We start from the raw sequence: 12,322 nt of genomic DNA, 5'->3' as shown, positions 1-12,322 counted from the left end.
ATGCAGATGGAGGTGGAGTGAACAAACTCGGAAAGTTTTCTTCTTCGTCAGATCTGTCTTCGTAGAAATCAGACCATAGCCGTGCTGCTGTGTGCGGGTGCTCGAACTCGTCAACTGCAAGTACCAATTGCTGTGGTTTCTGAGCGTCGAAGTTGTAAAAGTTGACCACCTCACCGTAGAAAGAGCCTCCATATGACTTCCGAGTCCAGCAGTCAAGTTGCACCTTAAAGACAGAATTTTAAGAACAGAAAAAAAAATTTTTCAGGGTGGTGAAATTTTAGAAAACAAAAACTCAAAAACATGCGATAGCTCTTGCCTGTATGACTGGTAGCAGACCAGTTTCTGTAGACGGCGTTGTGAGAAGCTGCCTGATCTTTTCTTCAACACTGAGAGCTTGCTTCGAAATGTTGTTGCACAGAGTCTGCTTGCTCGGCACAGAAAACTTTCCTCCACTGACATACTTGATGATAGTATCAAATCCGTATTTCTTGTCAGCAATCATATTCGCACTTGCTCTTGGGCATGCAGCAACATAAGTCGCTAGCAATTCATTCAGACGTCGCTGGCGGTAGTCGCTTGCTGGGAGCGGAGTAGTTGCTGATCTTGAGCTGCTCCCTGCAATGTTGACGAAGCTCTCCATGGTTGTGACTTTCCGTGATTGAGAGTCTGTTTTCGCCTTCTTTTCTGCTGTTTCTTTGACTTCGAGTTGCTTTTGCCATTCAGGGTGCTTCTTTTTGAGGTGCAGTTTGAGGTTGGTAGGACCATGCTTCACCAGACTTGTGAACTCGCAGTCGTCGTCCGTACATCTGTACGCTGTCTTGCTCTCATCTATAACAAAGTATTGATGCACCGGGTTGCTACGCTTGCGACCAGTTGTTGTTGCTGCCATCTCGATCTGGAAACGTATGAATTGCGTCAAGTATTTATACTAAGCTATCTGCAACTGAAACTGCAACTGTAACTGTAACTGAAACTCTAACTGAAACAAGGACCGGAGTTGGTTTCAGTTACAGTTTCAGTTACAGTTCAAAACATCCGGCTGTTTCAGTTTCAGTTACAGTTTCAGTTGATCAAAACCATTTCAGTTGTGCAGTAACAGTTTCAGTTACAGTTTTCAATTCAGTTACAGTTGGACACACTAGTGTTGAGAATAGTGTTTGTTTGGATTTGTCTGATTTTACCACCTGTGCAGTATTGTCCAACAGAACTTCAATGTTGGGCATTTGATATTCGTTCTTGTGGATGAATTTAATGTTTTTCTTAGAATCTAACGCGAGTTTGACTGTTTGATCCTTTTTGACTGTTATGACAATTGGGCTAATAAATTGTTGATCTGAACATTTATCCAATTTCATAATGTGGTTCTGATCCATCAGTTTGCTTAATTCCCCTTCAACTCTTTCCTCTAGGTGCACCGGGATACGTCGTCATTTCTGTTGTATTGGCATGCAGTTGTGATTGAATTGAGTTTTCATCATGTGATTGTTTTCGATTTTCCGATATGTATGCACAGTTGTTGAAAATTATCTTTGACCCATTGTTTAATTTCTGGATCTGATTCTTCTTGTTCGCGTACGCTTAACACATTTTGTTTGTTTTTCTTGTATCATCCTGACACCTATTTGTGGTAGTATGTTGCGTCCTACCATGTTGGCTTTTTGATCATCTACAATGATAAACGGGGCTGATTGAATTTTCCAGCCTCCTGTTTCAATGGTTATAATCAATCTTCCTTTCGGATTTATTGTTTCACCATTATAGCATGCCAGATTCCTGGCCGTGTCTTCCGGTGGGATGCATATGAATAATGCTGATTTATCGTTTTGTTGAAGGCGCCGTGCGGTTTTTTCATTGAGAAACGACATTGGACTTCCCGAATCAGCGATAGCGAATAATTCTTCTGAATTTGTTTTTAGTTTAACAATATGACCGTTGAGGTCATCCTCCGATAGGATTTTTGTATTTTTATTTTCAAAAGACTCAGTGATTGCCATAACCGTGTTTGTGCTAATAGTTCTTATGCGATTTTTTCATTGCTCATGTGTAATGTTAACATGTCTCTAACCCATTCATCTTCTCTGTCCCCACAGTCAGCCCATTCGACTAGGTCTGCATGAAATTGTTCAAGACTCTCCGATTTCTTTTGTTTACGGCAAATAAAGTTATCTTTCGAATGCTACAATTCTGTTAGTGACAAAAATATCTTCCAACGTTGTCATAAGTTCTTGTGTGGTTACATTGTTTAATACAAGACTAGGTCTTTTCTGTTGAACTTGTCTTTGACCTTCGGCTCCCAAACAGAGAAAAACGTAACTACGGACTCTTGCGTCTGCTTCGTCCCACCTATATGAATTACATAATACTCCTTTCTCCCGGGCTTTTATGACGTGATTCTCCCAACCAACTCGTTTCTCCTTATTGCGCACCTCTCGGTTTATTCTTTGTGCCTCTGTTTCACCCGTTATTTCAAGTTCATACACGGGTTCTGCGGGTTCGACTAGTGTTGGTCTGGCTCTCAATAAATTCCGTATTTCAATCCCATCCTTTGCAAATACAGCCATCTCCAATATAGCTGCCCACTTTGACCATTCTAGTGGTGATTCGGCAGACGCTCTCTCCCAAAATGGGTTAATAATCAGTGGGTTTTTGGAATATCCTGCTGACTGCGCCATGTCATACCGCAGGGTATGATATTCTAATTCTTGAATCCGAATGAATTGATAAACCTTGATTCTCAGTCAGAGCGATATAAAACGACTAGTTGACAGATAGCTTTAATTCAACTCTGATTCCTATTTCAAATAGAGTTCGTCTTCTCTGTCTATCAAGGTCAAGTGACCGGCCGTCCAGGGGTTTAACATAAGACTATAGATAATATAAATAACATTTATATAAAGTTGATTTGTCGATCCATGCCGGATGACGGTATCGCAGAGAAAAAATAGTCTTAATAATTTCATGTCAAGCTGCGGACTCAATGCCCTTTTAAGCAGGCGAAGAGACTGAAATATTATTACTTAAGCAATCCCTGAGAAAAGAAAATATAAAGATAGCTTTTCGCAAAGCTCAATTTCCACCATCTAAACCACCCCCCCCCCCCAAAAAAAAACAGCGAAGAAAATATAAAAAAAACTGTTTTTATTTGTAATATAAGTGCCGTTGAATATTCTGTGTTACTTGCGCAGCATCCGGCCATTCTTGTCTTAGCAATTTTGACCCGGTGAAACGAATTAGGTTTTCGCAATAGTAAATTCACAGTTGATCTACAGCTATAATTCACGATTGAATTACAGTTCGTCTGTGTCAAACAGAAGATAAACAGCATTTATTGCTGTTCAAATGAAAAAAGTTTATCCGATCAGGTTTTTCTTTACTTTTGGCTGTGAATTGATAAAGAAGTATGCTTTTTGTTTTTCAGGTGTACTGTATTTATATTAATATGGAATACTAGACGGACTAATGCAGGCTACTATAGACTGCACAGCCGAGCTGATCAGAGCACTCCTGGACAATGGACTGGACTGTTCCTCGTCCACCGGGGGCAGAATAGACTCTGGATGTACTGTGTCCATTCACTTCCAGCCAGATCTGTTGCCGCAACTACACAACAGATTCGGACTACACCACACAACAGCCAGTACTGCCCAGTGCCAGAGGGACCAGAAAGATACGACCAAAAACAGCCAGAATATAAGGAATGTTTCCACGCAGACTGCACATTTAGGTGACGCCAAAACAACTTCAATTGTTGAACAGCGAAGAGATACGCAACCAATTCACATTGAGGTATCAGAAAATACTATCTCCAACTATCTCAACTCGGAACATGTTATCATCACAGACAGTGTGCAAACTCGCAACTCGAAACAGTTGAAGTGCAATGAAACGACACCGCCTACTACTACACCAGCAGAGTTCGAGAGATGTGCAATCAGCTTAAGTGAAACTAAAGAATTGCAGCACCCTAAGAATGTTAGGCTTCCTGTTTCAAATCGGAAGTCACCCTCGAATAGTAAAAGTACGCCAAGTGGTGACTGTGTCGCTCAAGTGCAATGTAGTGGTGTAGGAAAAAGCATCACTAGTTCCGGTGCTAATTCTGGTTCTAATTCCGCTCTTCTAGCTTCTGATCTCAGCCAGGTGTCCTTAGAGCCAGTGGTGCTCGCAGGGTTGTCTTCTCCTAATACAATGAAGCGGAGGAGCAGGAAGCCAATGGTTGATTTGAAGAGAGAGGGAAGGGACAACTTCCTCGTCCGTGTCAAACAGAACATAAACACAATTAACACTACGACTAACAACATCGGTGGTGAGTAGAAGTTAAGCGTGTACTCTATCCTCTTTTTAATGCATTCAATTGTTCTATCTGACATGATATAGATATGTTGCTGTTTGTTTTCATAGCCCCTTAGAGTGTAAATGTTCGAACTGTTAACTTATGACTTTCTAATATACGATCATTAAAAAAAACACCATGAAGATGTGGAAGCACTTCTAAGTAGTCTCGAGTCTCCGATAAATTTTCTGTCTTACAGAAACGTGGCTTAGGGAAATTGATGATGCTAACTTCATAAAATAACAGGTTTCCATACCATCATAACTAATACCAGAAAAACTAGAGGTGGGGGAACTATAGAGGTGGGGGAACTAGAGCTAGGCGATAAGGTTAACTTATTAGAACAGCTTGAGAGTGGCTTTCCACAATCCTTATCAATCCTTGTTGAAGTTAGTGGTAAACAATTGATAGTTGTGTTGGCATATGTACCCCGACGATATGATAAAATTAAATTTGTCGATGAGCTCGATAGGGAACTAGAGCATCTTGCTCAGTATAAAGTACCGATAATTCTAACGGGAGATATCAACATCGATACACTACAGAAAAATAAGTTCCAGCAATCATATCTGAACACAATAGCAGCAAATGGGTTTGAACTTTTTAGTTAATCTGCAACTGGAATTAGTGACCTATCTGAAACTTGTATAGACCATTTTACAATCAGGAATTTAGAAAATTCAACCATGGAAGTATTAGATAATGAATGCTTTTGTGATCATTATCCCATAATATTGAAATCTAATTCTGGCATTAAAGGTGATTTATCAAGTTATTCATATCGTGATATGTCATTCTTAACAAAAGAAAATATAATGAAGGATTTTTTGTTAAGTTTGAAACATAACTTAGAAGATGAAAACCTGATCAGCGATAATAACATAGACCTTGCGTACAAAAAGTTCAATCACAGCTTAATGAAATCCTTAAATTTTTTTGCACCATTACGTAATATGATACACAAAAGCAAAACTAATGCTCCTTGGTTCGCTAAAGGCTTGAAGAATTCGTGTATAAAAAGAAATGCTTATACAAATTGTGGAAGTCAGACAATTTGAATTATCTTAAAAAAGTTAACTTTTTTAACCAACGTCACAAAGTCGAAAAATTTATAAGAATCGCGAAAAAAGTTTAATACTCAAAAATTAATAAATATATTGGAGACTCGAGACAAGTATTTAAAGTTTTAAATGAAATAAATGGCAAGACGGCAAGGCAAAATCATCAAAAATCTCAGCTCTTTTTATCAATAACAATAAATTATCTGACCCCGTTCTAATATCTAACGCTTTTAATGATTATTTAGCTTCGGTAGGAACCAAGTTAGCAAGCAAAATTGACCTAGTGGAGCGAGTGATTAAAATAGAAGACGTGAGCTAATCTATGTATCTCTTTAATAGTACAATTTGTGAGATAATTGATGTGATAGAGCGTCTGAAGCCCAAGCATACTTGTGGCATCGATGAAATTAGTAACCTTTTTTAGTTAAAAGCAGGTATGTGTTGGCACCTTAACATACTTAACTAATCTCTCATTTTGCTCCGGTATGTTTCCTCAAACCCTCAAGTATGCTCGGGTTCTACCTCTTCATAAAGCTGATAGCAGAATATTTATGAGCAATTACCGTCCAATATCACTTTTAAGTAGCTGCAGCAAAGTTATTGAAAAAATCATGCACTCTCGTTTTACTACTATCTTGAAAAGTTAGAATTACTGTATCATCGTCAGTTTGGATTCAGGGAGAAGTTTGCCACAGTTGATGCATTAGCTGAATTGACTGAAAGATTAAGACTAGGTGTTGATAAAAACATTAAATGTAGCTTCATCATTGATTTAAAAAAGGCATTTGATACGCTGGACCATAAAATTCTTTTGAGGAAATTAGAATCCTATGGAGTACGTGGAAATTGCTACAAATGGTTTGAAAGCTATCTATCCAATAGGTATCAATGTGTACATATAAACAACTGCTCATCTAATTGGTTGCAAGTAAACACGGGAATACTTCAAGGCTCTGTTTTAGGCCCTCTCTTGTTTCTTGTTTATATTAACGACATGCAGCACGCAGTTTGCAATTCAAATGTGTTTCTATTTGCAGATGATACAAGCATATCTTGTCAAACATCTATCTATGAAGAATACCAGTTAGATTTCACCAACAATTCTTCCTGGCTTTGTTCAAATAAGTTAACCTTAAACTCAGATGAAACTACTTTTATTAATTTTACGAAGGATAGAAGTGCTTCCAATCTTTCTGTTGATATACTTGATTTCACTTTTCAGCCAAAACCTATTTGCAAATACCTAGGTGTCATTCTAGATGATAAGCTTAAATTTTCTCACCATATACAGAATGTTCAATCAAAACTAGGTCGTCACTGTGGTGTAATATCAAAAATGAGACCTTATGTACCAAGATCCATCCTACTGAAATACTATGTCGAATATCAAGCCAATATTACAATGTGGCCTGCTCGTCTACGGCGGCACGAGTTTTTCTTTTTGAAACCCTTGTTGAATGTGCAACGAAAAATTGTTCGCATGATCTGCTTCAATAGGAAATTTGATACCATTACTAAATTATTTTCTGATAAAAAAAATACTAGCAGTTCATGAGCTATATGAGTACGATTTGATGAAATTTTGTTTACGATCAATAAATCAAAAACATCCAACTTGTTTTCTCAATTCTTTGTTTACTTTTTAAAATTTTGCCTATTTGCGAATTTCAAAAGGTCGATTATTTGTTTCACCTTTCTGTAAGATTAAGGTAAAATAATGTTCTTTGGCTAATAGGGGTTCAAACTTATTGAATATTATGAGTGTTAATAAGCTTTACCTGAAAATATTGGATTAATGTCAAAAATTGAAGAAAAAAGTTTCGTAGATAAATTTAAAGACAATTTCACTTGTGGCAATTACGAGTTGGTGCAAAACATATTTCTTTGAATTGTTATTTTTGAAAAATGGTACCTGCTGGCTAAATGCTATCAAACAACCATTCTAGGGTTGCGATTCTATGCTGAAAATATGACCCTCCAAATCCTTGTAGTTTTCGAGATATCGCATTTTTTTGAAAATTTAAAAAAAAATGAAAAAACTAAATTTTTTTTTCATGTTATCTTTCATATTCTTAGTTCGTCAGCTAGAATGAGAATTTGCCGAAATGACAGGAGTAGATGTAATAACTATTCCTTAATGAGGGCTTACTTTTAGGGGGAAAAAATTTTCCCCACAATCCTATATTCATTCGAATATATATTTATCTTTATTACTTAGTTTCAATCATAATTTGTTCAACGTGTAGACGTCAAGTAGGCACAGACTGCGCCTTTTGTCTATCCCCTCCATTTTGTTGATTTAATAATTTAAATAAATTGATGCTTGTATTATCATCTATATGGAGAAATAAATTCTTCTTCGACCCTGTTATATGTCCTTTATAAGAGGGTCAAACATAATCACCCTGCAGCGGTGTTTCATTATTATCATAGCCACACCAATTGTTGTGAGAGCAGCACATACTGTTGCAGTGAGTGGCCGGTAAGAGGAGTTGGAGTAGCCCTTCTTCCATCTCTGAATTCTTGAAGACATTCGTCGTTACCGGGACTCATTTAAAGTCATGTGCCTGGTTTAACCGAGTAGTTCTTATGGGTGCGGATAATCGGTAAATACACGTAGTGTAAAATCATGTTAGGGATCAGTTTATTTACGAAAATGCATTCCATGATGGTAAGGTTGCTAATTTTGCTACTTCAACGTGTTTGTCCCATAAGTAGTCAATTGTAAAAGTATTTGTCTCGCATGGAAATTTATAGAGACGATGTGATGAATTTCGCGTACATTAATGTAACAGCTGGTTATTAGTGTTGGGCAATCGTACTCGGAGTTTTTATTCCATTGAAAATGGGGAGGAATTTTGTATTCGGGTGTGTTGTTTTCCACGCAATATTAGATACCACAAATGATCATCCGAATGAGTCGAGTGATACATCAGATTAAAGCACTTCCAGTCGTGATTCGAATGGCATGAAAACAGTTTCTAAATGTGTCCCAATGCCATTCGAATCACGACTGGAAGTGCTTTAATCTGATGTATCACTCGACTCATTCGGATGATTATTTGTGGTATCTAATATTGCGTGGAAAACAACACACCTAAATACAAAGTTCCTCACCATTTTCATTGGAATAAAAACTCCGAGTACGATTGCCCAACACTAATAACCAGCTGTTACATTAATGTACGCGAAATTCATCACATCGTCTCTATAAATTTCCATGCGAGACAAATACTTTTACAATTGACTACTTATGGGACAAACACGTTGAAGTAGCAAAATTAGCAACCTTACCATCATGGAATGCATTTTTCGTAAATAAACTGATCCCTAACACTATTTTTGCACCGTAATCTCAAAACCTAACTTCACAATTGTTCCGAGATTACGGTGCTTTTGGTTTGAAAATAATTTGCATTGTTTCAGCTCTCCTCCCCTCAGGGGAAGCCTCGTCACTGGGGTTTGGCTCTTTCCCTTGCCCCTCCCAGATCCAATCTGCAACGAGATTGAATGAAACATGTGATCAAACCGGACCAACAAGGACCGCTGCGAGTTTCGACGGGAATGTGTGTTTCCCTAATTGGGCCAAAGCACAATCACAAACTCAGTCACATTCAGCCTCTGTTACTACTTCTACTTCTTGTCACAAACTACTTCAGCCAAAAACTCCCCTCAGTCAGACGAAATCAACTCTGAAGTTCACACCACTACAGCCAACTGCAGAGAGAAGTTGGCCAGCGTCCAAACCAGCCTCAGATGCTGACAACAAAACAACTGTGACAACAGAACAGGATCGGAGCAATAGATGCCAAACACAGAGACAAACTTCGACACATATTGGAGTTCCCTCTAAAATCTCAAAGGAACATGTGACTGGAAAGGTTGAAGCGAATTCAGCTGAGCCATCTGGACAGACAATTGTTGAAAGTGAAATCGACGTTCTACACATTTCAACTGATCAAATCAAGGGTCCAAGGGTAGATATTGGTGCTATGAATGAGTGCCAGAAGATAGGCACGAGTACTTCGATTGAGTTGACCTGTGAGACGAAGGAAGTGTTGTCACTCGAGGACGACAGTGACGAGGAGGACTGTGTGCTTATTCTGGATGCGAACCAGAACATGCCACTGGCACTGACCGCCAAAATGGAAGCAGAGACTGATTGCCGACGACAGCTGGATTGGAAAGGATCAGACGGATATTTTGGCCTTAGGTCAAGTGGTCTGAGTTCTCCAATGGAGCTAACTATGGAGGTGGGAGAAAAAGGGAAGTTGTCCGAGTCGTTTGCCTGTGAGACAGGAGTCAATCAACAGCATTTGTTGGGTCACAGTAAAGGAGACGCCAATAGGCTTACGGAAGCAAATACTAACAATGCCGAGTCCGATTGTGAAGATGCAAATCGTGACGATGTAAAACAACAGAGCACCGAAGTCGGAGTAGGTACTATCAGAAGTGAACAGAAACTGGGAGACGAATGCAGCCAAGTGTTATCTGTGGACACTAGTGTGTTTATTAGTACCTGCAGCTCCAGCAAGACCACTGTTACTCCAATCTCCACGCTATCACCGGCAACATCCACAGCGCACAGCATGCCAGATAGAACGTCTGGACTCAATTTAACCTCTCCCAAAAAGGTGACCCTGAAAAGGAAGCACTCCCAGAACGCAGGGAAGGGCAGAGGAGAGAAGCCGCGCCAGAAAACAATAACAACACAAGTGGCAAAACGAGTGAAAACCAAGCAGGCAATGGACGAAGAAGAACTTAGTGCTGTTGAGAGTGGGAGTAGTGCATCGAAAGAGGGAAACAAGGATGATGACGATGATGATGATGCGGGTGGGGGTCCTTTCAACCCCACTCGACTGTTGAAGGCTCAGAGGAGGAAACAACTCTACACTGGATTGAGTGAGAGGCTGCAGATGAAAACTATCAAGGCAGCACTGCCCAAGATATTCGACAACGAGCCAGATCTGCCAGACAACCATCGAATCAGGAAAGTTGGCAGTCCAGAGGGAACCACAGTCAGTCGTCCACAAGAGAAGTCTGCCGCTAGTGGTGTTGATAAAAAGAAGCAAAGTAAGCCTGCTGCTGGGAAAAAGAGTGTTGTGAGGAAGGAGTCCCAAACCAGAGAGGTCCCCTCGGAGGAGTGCCAAGTGTCCCAAGCGACTGCATCTGCACAGATAGAGAGTGCAATTGAGAGAGTAGTGAACAACCCAGAAGCAGCTGCCTCCAGTCTCAGTGAAGCTGCCAACTGTACAAACGCATTTGGACTGGTTGCTGCTCCGACAAACTCCACAAAAGAAAAATCACAGACGACAGCCTCTGCTAACTCCCTGTCAGAAGGAGTAAACGAGGAGAAACATTGCAGTGTATTTTATAGTGAAATACAGAACTCTCAAGCTGTATCTGGTGAGTCTTCGGAAAGATGTGAGATGGAGGTGAAAAATAGATGGGACACCACGACAACTGCTTCCAATTCTGAAGTCGTGTGTCCGATTGACAACAGAGTAGCAGCCAACTCAAGCTCCCTTGGAAAGGAACAAAAACTTTTCTCTGCCAGAGAATCTATGGAGAAGAGTGCTAGCAATAGTATGTCACTGCAAACTGGAGCTGAGCTGGAGTTGGAAAAAGGGACAGAGCGGCAGCCAATAGAAGCAGTGGAGACAAAGGAGTCAAATGTGGGAGCATTGTGTAGCAATGAGGACGCAGCTGATTTGAATGTGAGCGAAATGAGTGAGTGCAGCTACAGTAGCAACAACACTCCCTCCTCTCTTTCTCCTCTTGTTCCCCCGCCCACTATGGGTGTGATGAGGTCCATCAAACAGGTGGCCAAAAAGACGGTCAAGAAGAAGCCAGTAGCTCCAAAATCCACCAATCCTCATCAAAATCCAATCGAGTGAGTCGCCATTCGATCTGGTTTCACTCAGTTGAAAGCTTTCTCTTAAACTTGTGCAATTGTGACGTTTGTCTTCTGGTCTAATAAGGGTGCTATTTTCCATTATCTATTTTATTTTGCGTCCAAAGTTTATTCAAAATGCGGGTTCAAACTCATACAAATTGCGAACTTCTATAACTAAGCAGTGTTTTGTTTACTAAATTTAGGTGCCTCGAATTCCCCGTTTCGAATCGAACTAGGTTTGTGACCCAGTTGCATTTGTATTGGTAATACATGCCTCGGTATTGCTTTGGCTAACTTCTTTTTATGCTACTGATCAATTATGCTTACAATCCACTAAAAGGAACTGTTTTAAATGGTCCTCCTTCTACGTAATGAGCTATCTTCGTCACTACTTTGGTTCTGATATAATAAATTGGTCATTTTCATTTGATAGCCCTATTTATAATTTTTGTTTACAAGTTTGGCTTAGATCAGTTTGAAACTGTAACGTGAATTCTGATCTGTTTTTCATCAGTGTGAAGCTTATGCTTTTCACCAGTTTTCCCCCACATCTGTGTTTGAATTTTTACACAAGCGAAGCGAAGTCTATTATTACGAACCTACTTTTTTTTCCAACCTAAGTCGCAAATAAAAGTGCTCATTAGTGGCACTTTTGGTATATTTCAATTTCATCATATTTAAGCGTATTTAAGCATAGGTAATTAAATTAAGTAGCATATAGTGCTGGTTTATTTTTGGCTAGTGTTAGGTCCTGTTTGAAAACAAGAGGTGTTATGAAATGAATGGGATTTGTTAATTTTTGTTTTTTTGCGACCCTTTGGAAATTTTTCGCAAAACCTACTGAACAAATTTTCAAAACAATGGTGTCATTGGAAAAACTGGCTGCTATTTTATGTGCCTGCATAATTTGCTAGCCTCTTTTCAGTTTACACCACGTTCTACGCCTTTCGAAAGTTTCAGTAGGGGTATTTTTGACTTATTTGATTTGGTTTGTTCATTTTCTCAAATAATATTTGCATAAATCTGAGATGAACG

General features: G+C 39.4%; 1 protein-coding gene across 1 annotated transcript in view; it reads left to right on the top strand.

Moving 5' to 3' along the window:
* Window positions 1-3,422: 3,422 nt before the first annotated feature.
* Window positions 3,423-12,322, top strand: part of LOC134847031 (uncharacterized) — a 10,415-nt gene continuing 1,515 nt past the window's right edge. The window contains exons 1-2 of the mRNA XM_063864520.1: window positions 3,423-4,303; window positions 8,818-11,284. Coding sequence (XP_063720590.1) covers window positions 3,460-4,303; window positions 8,818-11,284 — 3,311 coding nt within the window. The 5' untranslated portion in view covers window positions 3,423-3,459. The remainder of the gene's footprint in view (window positions 4,304-8,817; window positions 11,285-12,322) is intronic.

Source organism: Symsagittifera roscoffensis, chromosome 5 (genome assembly GCF_963678635.1).
Source record: "Symsagittifera roscoffensis chromosome 5, txSymRosc1.1, whole genome shotgun sequence".
NCBI classification, from domain to species: domain Eukaryota; kingdom Metazoa; phylum Xenacoelomorpha; order Acoela; family Convolutidae; genus Symsagittifera; species Symsagittifera roscoffensis.
Note: the sequence above shows the minus strand (reverse complement) of the source record. Positions and strands in the feature narration are given on the sequence as shown.